Source organism: Erithacus rubecula (genome assembly GCF_903797595.1).
Source record: "Erithacus rubecula genome assembly, chromosome: 3".
Classification (NCBI taxonomy): Eukaryota; Metazoa; Chordata; class Aves; order Passeriformes; family Muscicapidae; genus Erithacus; species Erithacus rubecula.
The window spans coordinates 77,923,204-77,948,537 of NC_136689.1; the positions used below are offsets into that span (position 1 = coordinate 77,923,204).

A 25,334-nucleotide genomic window follows, 5' to 3' on the forward strand; every position below is an offset into this window, starting at 1 on the left:
TTATGAATTATAAGGACAGCATTATCAGACTCAGTCTCTGAAAGGAGAAATAATTCCAGGACAAAGAGAACTCGAACATAAATGACAGATTTATCTACTTTCATTTGCTTTCAGAATAAGATTTCACAACTCAGAAGTGGGCCAGGTTCCAAGATATTCTTCATTATATTTACTTTTAATGTTTGAAATAAATGCATACTAAGGTTCTATTTCAGACATTTTCAAACATAAGAATATTTGTGTCGATAAATTTGGAATCTAAGAGCTATCCAATAGAATATCTCATAATTAGTAAGAGAGTGTGCTTTATATTAATGATCTTTAAAGAATCTTTTCAGCATGGTTTTTCTGCTATAAATTTGATACAACATGACTGCAAATGTGCTTTGTATGGCTGTTTATATTAGATAAGGGGCTCATGTTTAAGTGAACGCGTGGCTGCACAATATTGCTGTTAACTGTGTCTCACTCAAAAGCTGATATGCAAATACTAATATTCTCCTTCCCTCGTGTTTTCTCACAAAAAGTTTCATTTATTGAGTGGATTTTTTTGAGAGTAGTACTATGATATTTAAGATCCATTTAGTTTAATGGTGCCATTTAAATGGAGTATTTAGCATAATTGTTAAAGGGAAGACCACTTGCTAGTGCATTGCATCATATTTGATTCATAGGCAGGAATTTTAATTGGGTGTTTCTGCTAAATGAAGCTGGGAACCAGCTTGAGCTGCAGGAAAAGCAGGACTATCAGGAGTAAAATCTTTAATTTTCTCACATAGTGAAGACTAATGTTTGCTTGAGTGATAAATGAAGCTTTATGTCACTGCTCCTGCTCAGCTTTATGAGAACAAGATCATGCCAAAAAACTGGCTTCTTTTTTGACCATTATAAATATTTGTGTCAGCTTATTTTCAGTTTATACTGACTTCATTGGTGTTGTGTTTTGTTATTGGCTGAGAAGTTGTGTTTGTGCTGTTGGGGGCAAGGATTAGAGTTTGGAATTGGTGTAGGAGGTGGGGGAGAGGTAGGGGCTGGGAGTCAAGCTTGGGGTGAGTGGTCAGAGTTGGTGTAAAGGCTTAACAAGCATGTCTAACACCCAAAGCCCAGGCACAAAATCAACCCTTCCTTGCTGGCCCAGGTCTCTCTCACCTTTGTGTGAATTTCACATGCCAGCCTCCAGGTCCTGCCTATTGCACTGCTGAGGCTTAAGGACCCCCAGGGATCCAGCTGAAGCATTCTGTGCTCCTGGAACTCTGCCCATCTCCCACCTCCAGGGCACAGGCACCCTGGAGCTGGGGTCAGAAGAGGGGCTGAATGTGCAGGGTCAAGAAGGGGGGCTTAGGCTTTGGGAATCTGCCTGGGGCTAGGGCTAGGGGGTTGAGCCTGCCTTTTGGGGAGAGGGATTTGCCTTTAGAGTTACAGAAGGGCTTTGGGTCAGGGTTTGGAATTCCATGAAGAATTTTTGATAAGCAGTTGGGTATGTAGGTTGAAGGTGGGAGTCACAGTGAGAGCTGCATTTAGGGCTAGGGACAGCAGATTAGGACTGCCATCAGAATAAGGATGTGGAGCAGGGATAAGATAAAGGTTTTCAGGTTTGGGTTTTGGCCTTTGTGATAGAGCTTGGGGTTAGGGTTTAGTGAGGGGTGCTGGGGTAAAGTGCAGGGGTCAGGTTACGCAGGCTTTGTGTAAGTGGCCAGAGTTGGGTAAGGGTTTAAACAGTGTGGTCTTGCATTTGCTGTACCCACTACATTGCCATCACTTTCATTGTCAAGACAAATCTAAAACAGTCCTAGAGTCAGCAGCATGCCCCAGCAGCAAAATGAGCCAGCACCTCCTGGGCTGTCAGTAGTGTTAGCAGCAGGTCAGTGGAGCTGATCATGCCCCTCTGCTCAGCACTGGTGAGGCCACACATGGAGCGCCAAGTCCAGTTCTGGGGCTCTCCAGTCCAGGAGAGGCACAGACATACTGGAGAAACTCAGTCAAGGGCCCTAAGAATAATTATGGGCCTGGAGCATCTCTCCTGTGAGGAGAGGCTCAGGGAGCAGGGACTGTTCAGCCTAGAGGAGAGGAGGCTCAGTGAGATCTTAAACATTGTTTAAATGTCTGATGGGTGGGTGTGAAGAGGACAGAGCTAGACTTTTCTTGGTGATCCCCAGTGTCAGGACAAGACTTCATGAGCACAAATTGAAATACAGGAAATTCCATCTGGGTATAAGAGAACACTGAGCTGAACCTACATTGAGCAGAGGGGTTAAACTACATTAACCTGAGAATCCTGGCAACCTCAACTGTTGTATGATTTTTAAGGAAATTATTTGCATAAATTTGTATTTAATTTTTGCTTGAAGTATCAAGGTTCACAGTCAAGCATGACTATGCTAGGGGCCTCATTCATTCATGGTTACATTTCAGTTTTACACATTTAGCCCTTTGGGGAATACAAACAGAGATGGGCTAATCTTTCTGACATAGGGAGCTTAGTCATTTAATGAATCAGTGGGTGATCCTGCTATTTTATGGCTGTTCTTGCATTTTATTCAAGGTACAGGCTGTAACCTTTTCTTCTGAGAAGTTCTCTGCGACCTTAAGATAAAAATGCTCCTAGTCCAAATTTACAGATTTTGCAGCATAAGCTCTGTATACCAAAAGAATGTGCCATGGTAGTGTTCAGAGTTCACCTGCTGTTTGGTGAATCTAATGTGCAATTTGAGAAAAATAAATTGTCTCATTACTTACTCCTCTCAGGAGAAAATTTACAGAATCTTAGATTGTGTGCTACTCAGGGTGCTCTTAAAGTGATATGTTTTATACATTATTTGGATTTCATAACACAGGATTATTTTAGCAAATCATCAGTACTAATTTTAATTAGAGGAAAATGCTTCTATTAGCATGAGAATATGCAAAGTCATGTATTTGTGTATAAAGTTTTTCAAGGTGACACTGACAACAAAGATTGCTCTCACAAAGGGAACATGACATTCTGCAGATTTATAGTTTTCAGAGGAGCAGTCTATCAATACATATGTTACTTTTGGTAGTATTGTCCTCCGAATCTGCTGTGATTAGGAGGCCAGCATTTTATCTGACCTGTTACCTGTTTTGTTTAGCTAACAAGCATTGCTTTTTCAGCCTTGTTTTTCTGTTGTTGTTATGTCAAGTCTTTACCAGCACTCCAAGCCTGATGTCCCATCCCTCCCCTGCAGTGCAGAGTGTATTTTATATTGTGCCATGTCTCAGGGAAGTAGCAAGGCTGCTGAGTACATGTAAAATTTTCACTCTGACTCCTCCCTAGTGTTTCAGAGTACTCTCAGCATTTAAAATAGGGCACTGGAGCCTGGAAGCCAGCTGCCCTTTGCCAGATTTGTCTCTTCCATAAATCTGGAGGGGGAAGAAGACTTTTGCAATATTTGCTCAATTCTCCCCCTCTCTGAGGTCAGCCAGTGTTGGAGTTGTCAGTAAACTTGAAGGATCTAAGAAGTTATGGGCTTTGCCTTAAGCAGGTCTCCTCTGTCCAGCCTAGCTCCAAGAAGGAGGTGAAGCCCAAGTTTAACATATGGACTCTCTGACTCTTTCCATGTGAGCAATTGTATCTCCATGGAGGTAAAAAAAGGGAACTGAGTAGGTGCACAGTCCTGAAAATCCTCCTGCCATGTGTTACTGAGTTGTAGGTGAGCAGCTGTGACTCAAAAAAACAACAGTTTAATGACACTGAGCAACCTCAAATGAATGTCTGAAGGCAAAGTTTCTTTGAGGGCCACGAGAGAGAAGACTTGATCAGCCACTAGCCTGAAGGTGACACCTGGAGCTGTTACTTTGAAAGGATCAGCAGTGGCACAACCCAAAACCAAGTCACATTATGAACTGTTTGACTCTTACCTCCTGAGGAAGCACAAACAGAACTGTGCTCCAGTAGACCTGTACTCATGGGATTAGGATTCGTTTGACACAATTTCTTTAAACACAGCTTACAATAAGCTGTATGCCTTAGATGAGCTGGGAAACTTTTTTATGAGAAATGTAAGAACTAGTAGCATTGTAGTCAAAACAATAATATGCCACTCATTTGTTAAAGAAGGTTATTGGATGCATTTTTGCCCTTCCTATGGGAACACTGAACCTACTTTCACTCTGCAGCATATCCTTGCTCACATACTTACTGTATTCGGGTCTTATAGTAGCTTTAGGTGATTTAAAATATAGAACTACAATAGAATTTGCTCTTTTCCAGTGGCTATGTTGCTAAGACAAAACACTGTAGGGACCAGGAATTTAACAAAGTCAGAACATTAGTAATATTTGCAAAATTAATTGACCTCTAAAAAATACCTGTAAAACCAGCTACAGGTCCACTTTCTGCATGACTAATGTGAGAGGCCCTGTTTCTAATAAATGTACTTACAGCTTCATTACCCCAGCAGACCTTTGGATGGTCTGGTTTAGTTATACTGATGCATTAAGTAATTCAACAGATGAACACTTTTCATGAGATATTTGCTAACAATTGCAAATTGCAGGGGAAAAAAATCAAATACTGTATTATATTTCTACCCATTCATGGATTAATTGTCTTATCATAACTATTCCATGTAGAGTTTTCATGGTGATGACTTAAATATTTGAACACTGAAGAATAGATGAACATTGCAATATGATTTGAGGTGGTTTTAATGTCTGTTGGAAGAGTTGTTTTCAAAGGACACTACCACTTTATCAAGATTTTTATTTACTGAGCTATTACATTTACATCTATGTTTTTTATTTAACCTTTAGTAACAGTAGATCATGAGGATCCCTTTTATTTCTCTTAATATGAAATAAAAAAATTAATGTTTTCACCATTGTGTTGTATATAAAAGCATGCAAAAACAATCAGTCTTTCAGACCATACCATGGGGACAAATTTCTTCTTGAGTTTCAGACAATATTATAGCACAAGTAAAGAAGCAGAAAAGAGTAGCAAATAAATTGCAATTCCTTCATGGACACTTAAAACAGGATAATGTCTACTTGCAATTTCCTCTGACTACTCCTGTCAGAATCTTGTTCTGTTTTGGACACAAAATGAAAACCAAAGTGGAAAGGAAAAGCTACTTTTTTATGCATCCAATTTCATACCTTTTAACATTGGTAGACAGGCTCATTAATTTCAATGGATGTTGGATCAGGGTATAGATCTGGAAGCCAAAACTTACTTTTCCAAAAATAGACTACATTTTTATTTCTTCACTATGCCCTAATTTGAAGTCCCTTGAATCAGACAATTACAAAATATTATCCTATCTCAAAAAATAATGCAGATAAAACTAAAATTCCACTCAACATTCACATAATGCTTTTCTTCTTCAAAGCATTTTAGCATCACTGATTAATCATAGCATTAATTAAATGACTGTGTTTTTTTTAATTCAGCCTTCCAAAAGCTCTGTTCTCTGCAGGGAGCAGGGAAGAGCATAGCAAGGGACTAAAACCAGCTCCAGTAATCAGAAAACTTAGCCTGCAGCAATTAAACTGAGGAATCACTTTCCTTGCAGAATCTTTTTTACCTTGGGCTAGTGGAAAGATGAAAGGAAAGATGACAGTGCAGTCTAAACAAGAAATAAATCTGTTGCCTGTAAAGGAGCTGTTTAATTGGATCTATTTGCACTACCTGGATCAATAGGTAGGCTAACAACTCCTTTCCATGTGTTTTCAAGTTTGTATACCTGGCAGGAAATGCAATCAAAATTAATTAGAAAAGAAATTATTTGAGTTATTGCACACATGGACTCCATCTATTCTGGATATAAAACTTAAACATGCAAGAATAAATTCCTTGGATCCAACCACAGTTACGCCTGAGGTTGTCATTTTTGTTCTCAGACAACCCTCCAGAGCTAAGACTGCAAGGGAGACAGCCAAAGCCACCACCCAAATCCTTTTTTCTGGCCAAGAGAGCAGAAACAGCAGAAGAGTTGGAATATCTCTGTTTGCCTTAAAAAATGCTGCTTTCTTCACTGCTGAGGATGACAAATAGAATCTTATTAGTGGAGATTTTTCTCCTTCTGTGGACCCAGCAGTTGTTTGGCATACCAGGTCAGCAGATAATTAGACAGGTCAAGCTGAGCTTAAACTGAGTCATTTTTATATCCCAGCATGGGTGAGACAGTCAACAAATTAACGCTTGCACCTCTTCCCAGATTGGTCTTCATAAACCAGGTGGCAAGTCAGAGAGCTCACCCTTGAGTTGGGCTGCCTGCATTTGGTGGTTGCTTCACTTCTCCAGCATAAGAGAGGGAGGATTGCTTGACTGATACGTGGATGAGCATTCAGAGCAGAAGCTATCTGCTGTGCTGGGTGAGAGGTGCTGTTACAAACAAAAAATCCATTTGGCCGTGGTACACATAAATCTATTTCAGTATTAGTCTTCTGTTGCAAACATATACACCCCTGAAGGACATCTGGTTTCTCCAGAAACCCACATGGCAGGCAGCATGCATCCCATGAAAATTGCCAAAAGGACAGCAGCAAAGAAGGAAGAGGCAGAGATGTTCAGCAGGGTCTCAATGCAGTGCTCTACCTTTGGCATTACCTCTGACAGAGCTTCTGCATGTGAAGTGCAGACATGTATCCAACCTTTAAAGCACATGTTAGAACATGAATTAGCAGGTTATGGTCAGCCAAGGAGCCCTAGAAGTTCTTCAGTCTGTAGTTTTTATGGTAACTGCTGGTATGAAGTCTGAATATCTGCAGTCTCACTATGTGAGAGACAAGCATAATATGGAGGAGTTTCACTGAGAGAGGAGTAAAATTAGGATTATAAGTAACAGCAGATGAAATAGCTGCCTGTGGAATTCAAATATACAGGAGAGGCAACAAAAGTAGTACAAGAGCAATAGCTTTTAAACACACAGGTATTTCTGAGTCTAAAATCTATGCTTGCAAACTAGCTAAAATATCCTTTAGTTCAGAACATTAAAAACTGAGTCTGTGGCAGGTAGGGGTGGGACTGGGAATGCAAGGTTGTGACAAAAGCAGGATCTAGCTGACTATCAGAGTGTAGGTATTTAAACCAAAATGAGGAGAGATTGGAAACACGTGGCAAACAAGGGAGATGCAGATACAAGACATGGCAAAGGATCATGAAAATTCACAGTTGAGACCCAAAGGTTTGAGGGGATGCAGCTCAAGGAAGAAGAAGTATTTGTCAAGTAGTAGAGGAGAGAGGGGGTAACCCTGAGAAGGTGAGTTGAACACAAGGAAAGGAATCAGCTGGAGGAAGGCAGGAAACATATGAAATGGAAAAGTTATGTTTCTGGAAGCAGAGAGGCTGAAGGAGGAGAGTAACTGGGTTAAAATGCTGTTGCAGGAAAGAAAAACTATGAAGGATCTGAGAAAGCATATTGCTGAAAAGCAGTGATTACATTGCACCCAATTGTGATTTCCCATGGCATGTTCAGGTTCAAAATACCAAAATACTCTTTTGTCTTTGTCCAATGCTAATAATTTCTATACATGCTGCTCTTTCATCCTTGCTATGGATGTGCCCTTTGTCAGTCCTTGTTCTCCTCGTACCTTTCTTTTGCAAAATATAGAACCAACATCTTTAATCTTTTTCAAAAGATAAAAGCTTCTATATTGGTTACCCTTTTAGATATTGAATTCTTTTACAAGCAAATCTCAACTGACATTTCCACACAGTTACTGGTGTTCTATGTACTTTCATCATTCTGTGATAGTTTGAGGGTTGCTTCCCTAAAACTAAAAGATGACTATTCGTGCTCCCTGTAGGGCTTTATATGGTACAGTGCTGATGGCTGAATTTAGTCTTGATAAAAAAGATTTTTAAAAAAGAAAACCAGTGACTGACACATCGCGTATAATGCATCAGGGAAGATACTGTTCCTCTTTGTTGTAGTCCATACCAAATACCAATCTTATGTCTTGAAATTTTGCTGCCTGTCATCAGAGATGGTGAAAACCTGAAAGTGTGTATAATTTATCTGAAGTGAAGAGGGAATCTGAGACCTCCACCTGATTCTTTGTTCAGTTTCAGCAGCCATGAGCAAAGTGCACCTGAATCCTTGGGGCCACAGGAGGGCATGTGTGTGTAATGGTTTTTATTCTTTCTTTATTCTCAAAAAACAATTTATCTCTACAGAGTCTTAAAATTTAAATTTAAAAAACCTGCAAGGAAATGATGTCTGGTATTGTTCTCTAGCTCAAAGTACTCATTATCCAACTTAATTGTCAAGTTATGCTTAATGTGAAGCAGCTAAAACAGTGGCTTCCAGCCCATGAGGTTTGAGGTGGTTACTAAAACCAGTTTAACTCGTCACTCTTTTCTTTATAAATGATTGAGCTGAGGTGATAGGTTTTTTTGATAGGTATAATAGCAGAACTATAGTCAATTACTGTTAAGTAGTGCAATACGTATTTATTTTGAAGTGCCAGAGATTACAAATGTTTGTGCATGTCACTAACATAAGAAGTAAAAGGAGCTGAGTACTTAACTAACATTTTTGGCCAAACATTGAGAATGATATCTAAGTGCCTAGAGATAAGCATTAAACTTTAAGGACCAAAGGATTTCCAACTTTGTTTACATCTGCTTTTCCAGAAGCCTGTATGTCTTCCATAAGTCTAGTAACTGTGCAGGTATCTCAGGTGTCCCAGGGAGTTTGAAACCACATTGCCCCCGTCTGTTTGGACACATAAATTTCCCCTTGTTTACCTGAAAATGGTTTAATCATTTTCTTTACCATCCCAAAGTAATCCAGAATCAATCTGTTCTCTGACACATCCTAGAAGTGGTGGGGCCCATGCTATTTGGGGCATGCTTTTTAGTCCTACTGTTCCAGGGTTTTTCCACTTCCTTTTTCCAGTAACAATTGATGCACAGTGGTCTTAGAAGTAAAAAACAGACAAGGAGCATCTCAGACCATGAGCCAGGCCATGGGGGCTTGGCAGTAGGCTCTGCCCTGAAGTATCATAAACCTGCTCTGTCTACAGCTGAAGTCATGTCAAATGAGGGATCCCAGAGGGAGGAAAGAGAGCACTGCTGTGTGCAAACTGTGGGGCTTGCAGTCCTTCACATGCAGTGTAGCTGCAGTCAGCCCTGCTACAGACTGTACCTTACAGAGCCGGGTGGAGGGCAAAGTCACTGGCTCAGTACTTGCAGTGGAAAGCAGTCATGTCATCTAGTGGTGAGCCAGAGGGCAATCAACTTTGTGCTGGCTATGACCCTTATTTCAGATTGTGCTTCTCTGTCTTCTTTTATAAACCTTCTTTTAAAAGACGCCCTCTTTTATAAACCAACGTTGCCTCATAAGGCATTTTTTTCTTATTCTTCAATCACCTTTCCTGCTGTTCCCCCAAGTCTGAGGAGTAATCATTTACTCAGTGGGTCAAGTGTCTCTCAACCTCAGTACCGCAGCCTTTTTTGCTTTCAAAGATATAGGTTTGTGTCTCCTTCCATCTGCTGCCTTTACTCCTGGCCCAGCAGTTCTAGCATCACCCTGCTTCACATATTTAAGCTCACTTCCTACCCTGTCCCACAAAAAATCACATGTTTGGCTCTAAGACCCAGTATGACAGCATTTCTCATCTCTTAGCATATTTTGCATTTAAAATTCAGGGTAGTTTTCTCCCTTGAGTCTTTCACCGGTGAAAGAAAATCTTATTGCGCAAACTAACACACCTTTGCCCTCTGAAATGACATGAGGCTGACTGCTGCCATGTCCATGTCCAGAGTCTGCTACATATTGCAATAAACATAATAATTCTTTTTTTATGGGCTCTTACACCCCCTCTTGCACCTCAGTATGTACTAGAAAATTTCCAGTGCTCATAGTAGGCACAGGGCTCCTCTGGAGCAGGGGCAGCTGGACCCTGGGAGCAGTTCCAGGTGCTACACAAGTGCCAGTAGTGGTGATATATTACAGCTTAGAACAGTGGTGTCTGACAGTGGTGCAGGAATGAACCATCAAGTACAGTAGCCATGTTCCTGACACTGCTTTTGTGGGATGAATGCACTCTAATTTATTAGACTACCAGTTGAATAATACACTGACTTATGACCAAAATCTGTTCCTTACAAATTAACTAGACAGTTTTGGCACGTTTATTAAGTAGTGATTGAAAGTAATAATAAAAGCTCTACCACTCATATTCTTTCCAGAAGTCTGTGAAATACTGAAGTTGAGTAGTATTAAAAACACAGGGGTGGTGAAAGTGCCCAAAACCACATATGTCTAAGTGGAGCACACGTGTTAACACAAAGAGAAGAGAATTCACAAATATTCTGAATGCAGGCACCAGTAGTTCTGGAATAGGATATCTGTGCCTTTATAACAAAGAACGTATGGCAGCATTTTGTCCTTTCTTTATTAAGTAGCTACATGATGTGAATTAATACATATCTTTGGAGGGGAGAATAGTGAACAATTACTTTTATAGAAAAAGATCTATATCTAGGACAGGGGTCTTAGTTTGCATTAACACCTGTTTGGGGGTTTTTGTTTCTTTAATAGGTCAGTTTTCCTAATCTCTTACTCTCAGACTAGGAACCATGTCACAACTATTTAATAAATTTGACAATGTGTCAAAGGCATTGTTCAGAGATGAGTGAAAATGGAAGTGGATGCAATGATATTATAACAGCAGTGAAATTGTCTCAAGGCAATAGTAGGGAAATATTTCCAGAAGTGGAACTTTATCTGTGGTGATTTTGCTGTGGTTTAATCTACCAGAAGAATAGTTTGCTCTGCTGTTTGGCTCTGAAGGCAGAATCTCTCTTAGGACAGGTATTTTATTCTCTTACGTGAAAAGTTTCCTGAATTAAGTAATGGAGGCAGGTATTAAATTAAGGTGCTGAGACTTCTATCATGCAAAGGAAAAGACATTAAATCTTCATTGTTGAAATAATAAGCAGATGCTATCATCTCACAGTCAAAGACTTAGTGCATGCTGTTAGATGAATCACCTTCCTAATACGAAAATTATGGAAGTCTTATCTTAGAAAAACAACTTTTAAATGTATAGTATTAGAAAAATGCTCTTCCAAGCATACCCACAAGATAACCCCTTTCTTGTTATGTCTATTGTATGTCTTTCTTCCTTCTTTTAAGAGTGAAATTGAACAAATAAATAAGTTTTCTTTTTTCCTTGTCAAGCTGTTGGCTATGTTTAATCATATTATGTAAATCCTCTTTAAAGGCTTCAAATCAGTTTTGGGTCTTACAATGTGTAATGTTGTTCAAATACTAAAAATAAAAATAAAAAATCAATTTGTTTGTAGACTGAAATAGTTCTGCATGGACCCTAATGAAAATTACCGAGGCTATTTATTTTTAGTATTATCCTCACACATCTGCCTCTCTTCCCAGCATCCTCATCAGTTCTCACTTCTTCCATTCAGGGAGGCTTCTTGTGTGGCAAGCTGAATTGCCCAGCTCTCCTACTAGAGGTGCTAGATAATAGTGCTAGGGAACATTTTGCTGATGCTCCAGCACTGGTTTCCATTACACATTTCATTCTGCTTTCAGAAAAGGCTCTTAGCACGGAAAAACATAATTCTAAGTAAATCTGCAAAATGTAACATACACCAGTGCAGAAGTCAAGGATCACAGTGTTGGCCTGATGAAACAGTGCCTGTGGTAGGACTTCACATTTACACCACTGTAGAGCAAGGTAACTTCTATAGCTCATGCTAGAAAACATGACTCTTCTTCATGTCTGCAGCAAAGCAATAGAAACATAACTGAGATAAGAGAAGATAACCAATAACTGATGGTGTTTTTTTCTGTGAAAGTACTACAGTGGTTTATTAGCTATTTGTATAGTTTTAGAAAAACTTCTTGCAGTATAAAGAATAGTCTTCGACTTTCAACTTCCATGGCTTAATTCATTACAAAGCAAATTTCCTGCTTTTTCAATATATTTTCATATAGCTAACACAATGTTCAAAGTACTCAAACCACAGAAAATGTGCTAACAGTTACACTTGTTAATAGGTTTTAAGGCCCACATAAAACAGTGGCTTTGATCAGCTCTGTAGCCCAGCCATTCTCTTCTTCTTCTTCCAGCTGATGTGCCAGCTGTGTTTGGGAAAGACGTTCTAGTGTCCTTGGCATCAAATGCCTGTGGGATTGTGGTCAGTTGCTTTACCTGCATGGGTGAGCACTTCATTGGAAGCAGCGTTTCTGTCTTTGACTGCCTCCTGGGGACAGGGCAGAGAGAGGGAAGCCTGTCTCCCCAGCAGGCAGCTCCTGGCAGTGGGGCCTGGCAGTGACATTACAGGTTCTAGTAGGGGATCTCCAGACTGGACACCAGCTTGAACAGCTGCCACAGATGGAATACAGTGACTGGGTTTCAGACCGATGAAATGTGAGTCTTTAGCACTTGCTATATCCAAGGGATAAATTTGATGCAGTTCTTGGAGGAGAAAGAAGGGGAAGGCAATTAAAAAACTCTACTAAACCCACTCAGAATATATTTTACTTTAAATATGCATCTGATTAAGAATTGAATGGTAGTATTAGGCTGGAATTACTACAACTGCTCACAATAAGGAATGCTGTACTATCCCACTGTTACACATGATCTATAAAAAGCCTTTTTTATTGTCTTGAACTATCTAATACTGACTTGATCTTCTCATATCTAACTGAAGGGTGTGGACAGCAGAAATGTTAAAAGCTGCTGAGCATTGGCATGTCCAGAATGCTTATATCCTGCTTGATGGTGTCTGTTTTAGTTTTCTGACTGAGCTTTCCCTGATAGCTCCAAAGCCCTTATTGATGGTAAGCAGTATCTTGTGTGTCTAGGCATGTGTACTGGTGTGAATACTGCTGCCTGGAATACTAAACCTGTTCCAGGAAAGAAATCTGCTTGGGGCAGCCATCCAGATTTCCTTACACCCAGTGCTCTGGGATGCAGTCTTTGGCTGCTAATGAAATGATCATCATGAACTGATTCCACCAGAGGACTGAGGGGCTGAGATGCTCTGTTGCAATTTAAGTGAGATCCAAAAAGAAAAAGGAATATTGGTCTATTCTGGATGTGTACACAGAGTAAAGCACAAAGTCTCACTGATCTGATTTTTCTACTTGTACTTACTCCTGACCGGTGGCAGACACTGCTCTAGAAGAGTAAAAGCTACATCAAATCATAGTTTATTTTTTGAAACACCAACTTAACCTGATATGTGTTGCAAACTGAAGTAATCATTGTAAGTGATACACAACTATTAATGTGTTCAGGTAGCACAGAACAGACAGATGCAAGTGAAAATAGCATTTCAGATTTTATTGCAACTGTGTTTCATAAATGTGTTGGGGAAAATAAGATTTTCAGTTTGCTCAAACAAATAATTTCTGAAAGAAGTGCTAACAGCTGTTCTATGTCTGATATTAATAATATTGCTTAAAATTGTAACAGTGCAAGTAAATTAAATATTAAGTTCAACTAAATAAAAATGTTTGAGGACAGGATTTGGATTTGTATTGCAATGCACTGGTAAGATTCAAATCCTACTGTACACATTTTGTAGGCAGTCTTAATATTTTTTATAATCAAAAATGTTTTTACATGTAAAAAATTAGCATTTTCTAACACCTCACATTACCACAAAATCTATTTTATAATCTTTAACAGTTCAATACAGAGATTAAGTTTTTATCTGTATTACGAATATTCTGTTGAAATGACTCACTGTAGTTCTACCAAGCAGGAAAAATTTTGAGAAATAAAAATGGTTCAATGTCTAATAGCTAAAAGATGTGATTTTCCTCTTGCCTCTACTTTCAAATATAGATGCAAGCAACTGAATTTATGAATTTAGAAATAAGATTTTTAATAAGTACACATAAACACTAATTGATCAGAACATTTTTAAATTATCCACAAAATCTGATTAAATTACCATATTATATACAATAATCATACCTGATTATTCACAAAATTTGATGTAGATTAGATTACTAATTATGTTTATATTTCCCAATTTTCCTGTCCTTTTCATCCTATATGATACTCTCATAGTGTTTGCTGTATGTAAATTCCTAGCACAGCTGCACTGAAGGTGATTCAGAGTTGTTTCACTGACCTCAGTAATAACCTCATCAGACCTTTGCCTTCTCTGATCTTCTGTTCATCACATTCAAGGATTGAGCAGCCATTCACCATAAGAACAATCCTCTGGAACTGATGTGAGGTTTCTAGTGTTTCAGTGCTGGTGCTAATCCTGCCGTATATACATATATATCTATATACCTAGATCATATATATATTCTCAGAAGCTTCTTCTTTACTATTTTCAAAAGCACTGCATGGCTTTTAGGTTTAATTTTGGAAATCTGTTTATTTGAGCATGAAAAAGAATGATAATAATCTTAGAATCATTTGGGTTGAAAAAAATCATCAAGCCCAAACATAATTGACAGCATTTACTTTTCTTTAAATGTTTGATGTGACCATTTTAAAAATTCCTTTCATTTTAGGAGGTTTTAAGTTCTGGAGGTTAGTGTTTTATTCCATAAATCCTTGCAAAATGCCAGACTGGAATAGATGTCAGAAAGGCTCCTTTTCTGGTCAGTACCATGCATACAACTGAGGATGTGTGAAAAAGATGGTATCCTCTTGAGCAGTACAGTCTAAGAAACACTAACAAACTCAGTTAAATAGCTGCATGTAGAGTCGAATGAACCCTGTGCATGAAGAAGCCTTCAGAGAAGACCTTTTCAGAAATAACATTGTTGGGTTTGCATTCACTGTGTGGTTTTAACAATTGATGCACATTCCATTTATGGTAGCAAGCTGTGAGTTGTTTGATGGGAGATGAGGACTTGCCAAGTTCTGTGAGTTGTGGTATTCAGGTTATCTTTGTGCACATACTTGGTCTTTGCCATCATAGTTCCATTCTCTTACGGGTGTGATGCAGCCATATGGGAAGTCTCTGACTGATGCAGTATGGAAGTATTAAGAGAGTCCATAATGTGTGAAATGCCTGAATGTGCAATCATATAAATATGGCTTGCTCCAAAATAATATCAGTGTCCAATGAGATTACATGCGATAATGCAAACAGTGCGTGTTTTCCCTGTTCTTCTCCGTCACCCTTTATTGCTGTATCTTCTGAATTCTCCCTTCATTTTCTTTCAACAAAGGCAAGTATGCCATGAGGGATCTGGTCCACCGACTGCCAGGCGCTAACAACAGCAACAGCTCAGCAAGCAAGGCCATGTCTGATGACACCGTCACTGCCATTTGCTGCACTCTGCATGAAGTCATCACTAAAAACATGGAGAATGCCAAGGCCTTACGAGACGCAGGCGGCATTGAGAAACTGGTTGGCATATCTAAGAGTAAAGGAGACAAGTATGTTTTGCAAATCACCTTGCACCTTTTTAACCTCTCCAGTAGTTATTACTAGTCCTGAATGTGTTTCCCTTCTCTGTGCAATCGCGAATTGAATCCTTTAGTTCCATCAGAAATCACATGCCCAGTGTGAAGGGTGACAAGAAGCAGACAATGCCAATACCAAAAGTCTCCCTATGATTTGGTTTATTTGTGATGTGCCATCAGCAGTGCAGGGAGTGCACTCCATGTGCATTTTAAAGAAGAGTAATTATCTACAGTAACCTCTACCTCTGAGCAATTGCAGAAGATCCTGATAAGCATTAGGGATCAGAGCAGTTGGATTTCACCCTGCACAAGGCATGGCATGCAGGTGGAGGGGCCCTTTGAAAGGAAGGACCTCACCACAGTTCTGGTACTGCTCCTCTTGATCTAGGAGTGGAGAATGTAAAGTCACTCTTCACAGCACCCTTTTCCCTGCCACCAGCTTGGTAGTAGATCCATGGATTTTGACTGGTTGCTTCTGAGAGAGCCATTAGGCTGCTTGGTGAGGCAAAAAATATCGTGCATACAACTGTGACATTTTCAGAACAGCTATGGTTTCATCTTGTCTGTTTGGCTATGTACACACTCTTCATGAAGAGTTCACTCTTTATCCTTCTTTTGCCTAAAACAGATAGCCTGGTTCTCATATTTGTCAACCTGATGAAGTATAGTGCAATGGGACTATGGCAGTTTGAAAACAAAAAGCCTTCACTGTAGTGTACAAAACCCATCAGTCCAGCTACTCGGAGCTGTCATCACACAGCCTACTGCAGCATCAGAGCTCTTAAAGAGCCCCACAAAGCCAGGCCACAACCTGAAGGAAAGATTTATGCACCCTACATTTGGTATGAGAACTTGTGCTCGCCTATGTGATCGGAGCATTGCCAATATAATTTAATCACATTTCTTTCCTCTATTGTCACCATTTTCCTTTCATACCAAATTCATTATTGAAACATTCTTGCATTCAAAGTTGTAAGGGGTAAAAAGTAGTGTGAGCAAGCATGTGATTCCAGTTGTGGGAGCTCCCCATGCTCTGCCAATCTATTTATATTTGCATTTTGCTATTATTAAATCTACCTAAATTTTTATTTATATTTCCTGGATCAAATGTTCTGACATTGCAAGCAGGTTCATATCTATTTCTCTTAAGCCTAATGTGTGTTTCCTCAGAATAATGCATTTGTCTACCTGTTCATTGTATGGTAAAGAATATCACTACCTGTTGAATCTGGAATTTTTTAAGTGTCATGGACAGCTTTAGGAGGATCCAAGGGCATAATTCCCTGTCTGAATATCCCTCATAACTGTGAAAAACATATATTTCTAATTAATGTAGAGCAGAGTAATTCCAAAATGCCTTTCCAAGTCATGATATGTATCCCTCCTGCCAAGTACTTTGACCTGCAGTCCTGTGTTATTATTTTTACAGGTCACACAGTTCTAGAGCAAGAAAACCTGTCAGCACACAGTGCTGCTAATGCCCATCTTAAGTATAAACTCAATTTTTCAGCTTTCAGAAATGACAGGACTGTGTGCTGTTGGTTTGGTTTGATTTCTTACAGGTTCAAACAATTCATTGTTTGAAAACTGAAATTGCTGGTTGATTGTTGGACTGACAGAAAATTCTGACATACACACTTTAATACAGTAAATCACTTCTGTATGAAATCATTTTGTCCATTATGAAGCAACTGCTTCTGGACGTACAGGATACTGAACTGGCCATGCATCCTGGTGTGTATCAGTGCCAGTAGTGCCACTGATAGAATATGCCCAGGGCTTGATTGGTCTCCCTGTATGACCACATGAGAGAACTGGTGTTCATGAGGTTGTTGGATTGGCCAGGCCCATATCAGCTTCACATAGCTCCTGCCCCTCCTCAGTGCTCCTGGGCTGGTGGGCACAGCTATTTTCTTGGTTACTCCATACTTTCCAGCACCCTACTAGCCAGCACAGCTGGAAGTATAATAAAAACAATTATGCTTCAAAGAGTTTATCAAAATCCTGTTTACTCACCAATTACCCACCTACTGCTGTACTCTGGGTGAGAAATGGAATTGAAGTAGAAAAAAAAGCACCAAATAAATTATGGGGGAAATCTTGTATGAATGAATCAGTTGTGTCATAACAACACTTTACCAGCTTGCATGTCAGCCTGCCAGTGATCCTTTTCAGAAATCACAGAATGAACCAAAGCCTGGCCCCTGCCCAAAGCAGTAACTTATGCTTGCTGCTGGTTTTCTGGTTTCTCTTTGATGTTTCAAACCATATGACTCTTCTGAGTAAAACATAAATCACCTGAATGATTGCCCTGAACTCCATCAATCCTCACTCTGGACTTTGGCCTTTGCAAGGTTTTCTAGCATTCTACTGCTTTATATGTATTTTTGATCCTGCACAGTATATGCTTCCTTAATGGGCTGGGTTGTCTTCCTGGTCCTTTTCTATTTGACCCTTCCTCACTGAAATGAATACTCTGGTTTTTTTGGTTTTTTTTTTATTTTGCTTTTGCTTTTTTAAATTATATTTTTTGTTACCTATTTCAGCAGGAATATATGACACCAGCTGATTGTAACAATAGTTTAGACCTTCTTTAAAAACTTGTCTGAAGAGAAAGACCATGTGAAGTTACATGGTTTTCCACATGACATTGTATTGCTGTCAATAAAGGATAATGGTGTGAGCAAAATCCTAGTCCACATTTGGATTCTTAATGAAATTTTTCATAATTAATTTACTTCAGCATCTTGGTTCTGCATTTCAAAACCAGTGCTCATCATCCAACTAGAATTTCTTTCAGCCACTGCTGAGAGAACCTTAAAGAGTTCTGCACACTGTCCTGAGCTTCAGTTCAGCAGCTTGCAAAGAAACAAATTTTTCTCTGACTCCTTGTCCTTTATGCCAGAAGTTGTTGCCTGTTTTAGATGTACATAGTACCAGCTGGGTCTTCAATAATTTTGCCAATTACTCCTGTTTTTCTTACTGTGCTCTCAGCAGAAATCCCTGCGTGAACTGAGACGTGCAAGTTTTGCTCCTCACTAATTGATTAGTACTATAGAAATAAGATATATTGCCCTTGCTTAAAAACACATTGGTCTCCAAGATGCCAAGCAAAGATTTTATGGAATACTTGAAACAAACTTTGTGAATTTAAATCCATAACAATGCATTTGAAAATTGGAATGAATGGTGTCCTTTACTGAACAGTCTCTTTCTCACTCTTTTTTTCTCTCTCTCCATTTTAATGTATGTGTCTAACAGGCATTCGCCTAAAGTGGTGAAAGCAGCATCTCAGGTCCTCAATAGTATGTGGCAGTACAGAGACCTGAGAAGTCTCTACAAGAAGGTAAGGCTTGGGTTTTTTCTAGATATATCTTTCCTACTCTTACTCAAATTTGGGGGCTGAGAGACTTTAGACCAAAACATTTGTTTATGTGACTGGAAAATCACTTGGAGTTTAAAGTTTCAGGTACTGGGATTTCTTATGTTTCTGTAATTTCTGCTTTTAACATAAAAATGTCCTTTGAAAATATGTGTGGTGGTGAAAAGGGGGTGTGAATTTGATTTTAAAATAGATTTGTACAAAAGATGCTGGATCTGACAGCCCTGGAGAGTGAAATCCTCTGTTTATAGAACAAACATATGTAAGCTCTCCTACTGGAACAGTCCTTCTTACACCTCCTCACCTCTTTCTGAGGAGATTTCCAGATTTCCAGCCCTTCAGCTCCCAAATTTCCTCATGAGAATGTAAACAAGAGTATCTGAAGGAGTGGTGCTTAGGGACCGGCTGCATTATGGAGCTGGGCTGAGACCTGGTAGCATTGTTGCTAATCAGCCAGCAGAAAGTGGCATCATGCACTTGGTTTTCAGACAGTCTGTTGAGTCCATAGTACCACGCCATTCCCACAGGCCTTCTACCCTCTTGAAAATGAATTGCAGTAGAGTAATATCACACTGTGAAACAGCATTCTATATAGCATTTTAAACATAAGTGTCTACTTAGTAAATGAAAACATTTACAGTAATTCTTGCTGGATATTTCCAAACCGAATTACATTCCATGCAAGTGTCAGCCTGCAAATTTAGTTCTTCAATGTCTTCTTGCTTGAAATGTCGCATCTTATGTAAGTGATATTTGTATTTGGAATCTCATCAGAGCTAAGACTTCATGTAGCATCTTTAGTTCAGATCCTAGTGAAAACTGAGACATAAGGATGGTGAAGTAGGGAGGATTCACAGTGGTGTGGTCTGTGTTGCGTGTACTCTGCACAAGAAAATAGCTTAGTTACATGAAATGTATGCACCAAATCTCAAGCTGGCAGAAGCTGACCTTCTGTGTGAAATGCTGTTCTTTTGCATGCCTCAGCTCTGCTTGTGTCAAGTCTGAGGAGTGAGGAAGAGGATTATTGAGTCTCTCCCATTGTTCACTTCCAGTATTTTCAGTCATCCTTGGCAGCCCTAGGGATGCCATCTGTGAAGATGTTCCAAGTAACAAGCTAGTCCTCAGCTGTCCCATTAAGAGGTGGGAACAAACATGAACTAGAGCAGGCTTTTCTTGATCCAAGGCAGTAACACACTGGAAGTGTGCATAGCCTGACTTCTGTGTATGTGGGTGGCTGCACTGTAGAGGCTGAGCTGTTCTGCACCATAATCTCTTAGAGGTTCTTACAATATCTGGCTCATGTCCAGCCTTCTGTCTGTATATATGTGCTGTGATGGAAAAGCAGTTTCTGGGATTGCTCCATGCAGGAGGTAATAATGTTTGTGCTGTGTGGCTGCTGAGTTTACTGCTACCTAAGGGACACTGTTGGCTGCTGCTGTGACTGCTGGTGATGGACTTTTGTACTAAGCGTGCTCCCGTACTAGGTACCTTGCAAGCTTACAAGAGCATTTCCCATGACCACAAATACATACTTGTGAAATGGAAAATAGGACAGGCTAACTTTAGAGGTAGCTTCCAGGACACTCATAGCAGACAGATCATCTGTATTACCAGGAAAAGAATTGTATTAATGTTTATATTACTTAATTCCTACACAATATCTTAAAATTAAGATCAGTCTCTGCTACATATTTGTATACTAATTACATGCCACTATATGTGCTGTTAAACCCTGTATAAATATGGTTTCTTGTAATCAAAATGTTCAGATAGTTAATTTCAAATACTCCTTTTTGTTGAAATGCATACAATAATATTTATAAAATTATAATATTTAATGAACTTTGCCTGTAATAGGCTGATTCTTACACCGGCTGTCTGAGTTTAACCACTGTTGGAAAGCAATGGCTGTGGTTTTATGATAGGAAAATTAGAGAGGTTTGCATTACACTAATAGTCAGCTACTTAGGTAATATAAAAATACTGGATCAATGCAATCTTTGTTTTGTCCCATTAAAATATATACGTACCAGTAAAAACGAATGAACATACAGTGTAATACAATAAGCATTTTGCAGTATTTGCAATTGCACATCCTTTTTTGAAGTGCAGGTAAATCCCATTGCGTAACCATCAGCTATTTGCTCCCATGTACTGAAGTATCTATACAATAGCTTTCAAAGAATTGGCCAACAGAGACACAATTTTGTATTGTAATGCAAGGAAATCGCAAGCATCCCATTATAGTGAAATGAAAGCAGCAGCACTTACCTTCTGTTTGAGAAACAATGTCACCAAATAGCTTGAACTGTGGTATATTTTAAAGCTACACATTCACAATAAAGTAAGAAGTTGTAAAAAGAATAGAAGTATTATTTTTTTGTATTAATGGGCAAAAAAGGCAATATATATTTACTGTTGATACAGTAGCAGTCAGTATATTTAGTCCCTGTATGACTGGATCAGCATAAACACTAAAACTTCTTTCATTTTTCTAATTTTGCTCAACATTGCTAGGAATATCCTACAGCCAGCAGAAGCTGCAGCATAAACTGCACTGACAGAAATCCAGCATTGGGGATTGGTGTGGGTGCACTTTTATTGTGGATGCACTGTGCACTGTGTTTGCAGAGCCATGCCACAGCCTGTACTCTCCACCAGCAAGTTCTGTCCAGTGTCTGGGGATTTCCAGGTCATGGCTGTGTTGTGGCTTTAGTGGGACACACACACACGTGTTAGGCTGGGCTGGTGTGGAAAAGGCATAGAAAGTAAACAGCATTCAGATCTGTGAGTGAGGTGATAGTGTTAGATGGTCTTCTCTAGGCTTGTACTTGAGCAGAAAAAAATCAATTTTGCTCCCTGATGTGGTTCACCACCCTAACACAGTCCAACAAGGAAAAGTTGTAAAATGCATCAGTATTTCTGGTCCTAAAACTGTAGAAAAAAAAAGAAGAAGACAGACAAAGAGGAAGCAATTAATTTAGTCTTGAAATTAAGGAGTTGCTATCGACCCCAAAAGTTGCAGCTTCTTTAATTATGCAAGAGCACATAGGAAATACTGCATAATTTACAAGCAATAGCTGGTATAGAAATCTAGTCTGAAAAAGTCCACCAAGAGAGAAACAATGTTCAGGTTCAGTCACATATAGACAGTGATTAGATTATTTACTGTGATTAATTTCTAGAAAGAAGGTGACCACATTTTTCATGAGTAGAGGAAATATGGTCTCCCAAAGACAGTATCACCATTTTCAAACTTCTTTATTTTCTACAAGCTAGACATATATTCATAAATGATTTTTTATCTGTCTCTGTTTCCATGGGGTCTGTTCCAAATTACTTAAAATTTTATTTTCAAACATCCTTAATTTTCCCATGGCCCAAAGCCCCATGGGTAGGTCAGTGGCTCAAAAACAGGGAAAAATAGGATACAGGAGCATATCCCACAGCTTGTTCTATGCTTCAAACTCCTGGTACACCCCTCCTCTTCAAGTGTCTTGGCAACCTGTATTTTAGAGTTAGCAGGAGAGGTAAGTGCTGTTTACAGTGCCCAAAAAGAGAGATCCTGCTCCCTTCCCTGCTTATCCTCTTAAGCAAGGTGCAAGGACCTACTACATGACTTCTTTAAATGCACCTATTTTTGACTCAGTATCACTGTCCCCCACTCCAGGCTCTAGGGTATTCACTGGTTAAAGATTTGGGGACACCTGAGAAAGTATAGATGTGGCTATAATAGGGCAAATTTCCATTAGCTGGTAAACTCTATGTCAAAATTCAAGAAAATAAACAACTACTCTTAAATACAGAGAGCTTGTTAAATCACATGAGGAAATTTGAGCAGAAGGGTTGTGCTAAGTGAGCTTAACATGAAAGAAAATTTACTAGCTAAAAACAATCTACAATTATCATTAAATAAGTGTAGTATTAAAGAGCTGGAGGAACTGTCAGGGAGAATGTTTTCTATTAATTGGTTTGCTTTGCTTAACAACTCAGGCTCCAACAAAATATGTTTACTTTCTATCATTATGTTTACACTTACTCTGTCTTCCAGTGTATAAGTAAAGGTCATGATGAATTTGTAGAAAATATTTTTCTTTCCCATTTATTGTGGTAGGTTTCTGTTCTGCACGGAATGTTAGAAATGTTTGTCCCATTTGCCTGCTATCTGAATAAAAACACCACCCAAAGCTGGAATCCAGGGAGGCTGTTGGGGACAGCTGTCCTTCAGCATGTGTTGTGCCTTTTACAGCAGGGATACTTTTGTGATAGGCATTTAATAGAGTCACTCTCAAGATGGCCTCATCTGTCATTGGTTGGAAAAAATATATAGAATTGCCTGAAGTCTTCAAAACAGTTAAGAAAGTGTGGATATAGTAAAAGTCTTGCTTTTCATGTGACTTTCAGAATAATAAGAAGATGACTTTATGAGAAAGTCCTTTATGACTAAATGTTCCATGAAAATTGACAGCATTTAACTTCAAAACCCTAATCTCAAGGAGTTTTAGAATCTAAAGTCTTTTCTTAAATAAAATATGCCTACTCACCTTTTAAAAATGTTAATTACAGTCTCCTATCATATAGACTTGGGACACATCATTTGGATTTTCTTCTGGTAAGGTTATTATTATCAGTTAGACATCCCCCAAAAGGAAGCTGGTTTAGGTTAAATTTATCTAGTGAAAAGGTCTGTGCAGAACTTAAACCTTACATTAAAGACCTAAATTCTAAATCCAGAGCTCAATAATTCCTCAAAAATAGTGGCTTGACTTGAAGGAAATATTCATGTGCTCAGATTGTTCATGAGCATATGTACTTTGCAGTGCTGATCTTTCAGCAAGGCTTAATTTATTTCTGTACAATTGGCAAAAGCTTTTTCAGATTAATATGTCACCCTCTTAGAAAAAGGATGAATTAATTTCAGATAAACCCCCTTCTGTAATATGAAGCTAAAGTATCATTATAGAGCAGGCATTGTCTAGAGCCCATTTTTATATTAACTATGAAAATGCAAGTACCTGATTAATAAATGATTGACTGATTGATTAATTTATGGCAGTGGGCGTCCCCAAGCTTCAGTGTGACTGATGACAGAGGATTTTCACCAACCCACGACTCTGGGTCATGGCACGCTCAGCACACTCTCTCCCAGAGCCAAGAAAACAGAATCTATTCCCCAACCCAGGTATTCTGGCTGTCAGCTGACCAGTCTTGAATTGTTGTGTTTCATGCATAATGAGATTTGTACCCAAAGCCGTTCTACAGGAGACCTTTGAATCAAAAGTAACAAAGCCTTAAATGAAAAACACACTTTTAAGCTGCACAGTTTAATTCCCTGAACCCTGTGGGTTCTAGAGGAAAAGTATCTAAATTCACTTAGGAGTGTATGTTCAAGGAAGGTGTGCAGAGTTCTGCTCTCTCTGAGGACAGCACATACCAGTGAGAGGGACAAGTGCATTACATGCAGTTGCCTGACAGTCCTTCTAGCATTTCTCTGATCTTCTTCCTGACTGTCTGAACCTTTCAAAGAGAAAGGAGGCTTCTGATAAGCACTATGTTGCAACAGCAGATTAAATTTATCAAGCACATTGCTTTTTTGTTTTCTGGCACAATGGCATCTGTTAAAAAAAAGCAATTGCTGGACATTTCAATAAGGGGATCCCAGGTAAACTGGCACATCTATAGAAAAACCAATGTGTCCAAGAGTCAATTAAATTTTCAAAACACTAATTTTTAAAATCCCTGTTACAAGTGGTAGTGTATGTTTCCTTCAGATAGAATTATAGGGGATGAGAATTAGCAAGACTGGCTTTGTTTTTTGTTTCTTTTTTGTTTTTTGTTAGAGCAGTCTTTAATTTGAGGTACAAAAATTCCATTTCCTTAATCAAGTATATTCTTTTTTTTATTCCTTTTTTTTATTTTCCTAAATAAAATATTCCTTTGTGACATTATGGCAAAACCAAAATACCTTCTACATATCCACGGCATCCTAGTAAGTCCATGGAGGGACTGTGTTTATGTCTGTGTATTATGCATGTTTTAGATATATATATAACTTTACATATACAGACATACATTCACAGTCATACATGTATGTATGTATGCTATCTCTGATAAAGTATTTAGAGGAAATTGGAATTTACTTGCTTTTCCTAGCCCCACAGAGCATAGAAGCTATGCTATTTCTTTCTCTTTTTTTGTTTTTTGTTTTTTGCACTAAGTTTTCCTGGAAAAAAGAAGACATCAGAGAAAATCTCAGTTCAATACTCCAGATATAAATATCTTTCAAGGTTAGGATAAATCCTTTTCATCTTTAGTTAACAGGGATATAGTTAAAACACCTAGCATTTCATCATCTGATATATTACATTACTTTCTTTTGTTAGTTAGGCACTAGAAAAAGCCCTAATTTTACTTTAAATAAAGGAAATGTGGAAATATTCTGCTGTAGTAAAACACTCTCAAGCCTTTTTGAAGCATCTTCTGAATAATTTTAGTAGAAAGCAATTCTATAACCAATATAGCAAATGAGTTATAGTCTTCAAATGTATGCTTTTTTTCTTTCTTAAGA

At 38.8% G+C, this 25,334-nt stretch overlaps 1 protein-coding gene across 7 annotated transcripts in view; it reads left to right on the forward strand.

Moving 5' to 3' along the window:
- Window positions 1-25,334, forward strand: part of CTNND2 (catenin delta 2) — a 626,420-nt gene that overhangs the window by 574,903 nt on the left and 26,183 nt on the right. For 5 of the 7 annotated variants that reach the window (XM_079301143.1, XM_079301147.1, XM_079301144.1 and 2 more), the window contains 3 exons: window positions 15,147-15,357; window positions 18,646-18,730; window positions 23,823-23,948. In XM_079301143.1, coding sequence (XP_079157269.1) covers window positions 15,147-15,357; window positions 18,646-18,730; window positions 23,823-23,948 — 422 coding nt within the window. The remainder of the gene's footprint in view (window positions 1-15,146; window positions 15,358-18,645; window positions 18,731-23,822; window positions 23,949-25,334) is intronic. The other 2 variants (XM_079301145.1, XM_079301146.1) reach the window with 1 other exon arrangement.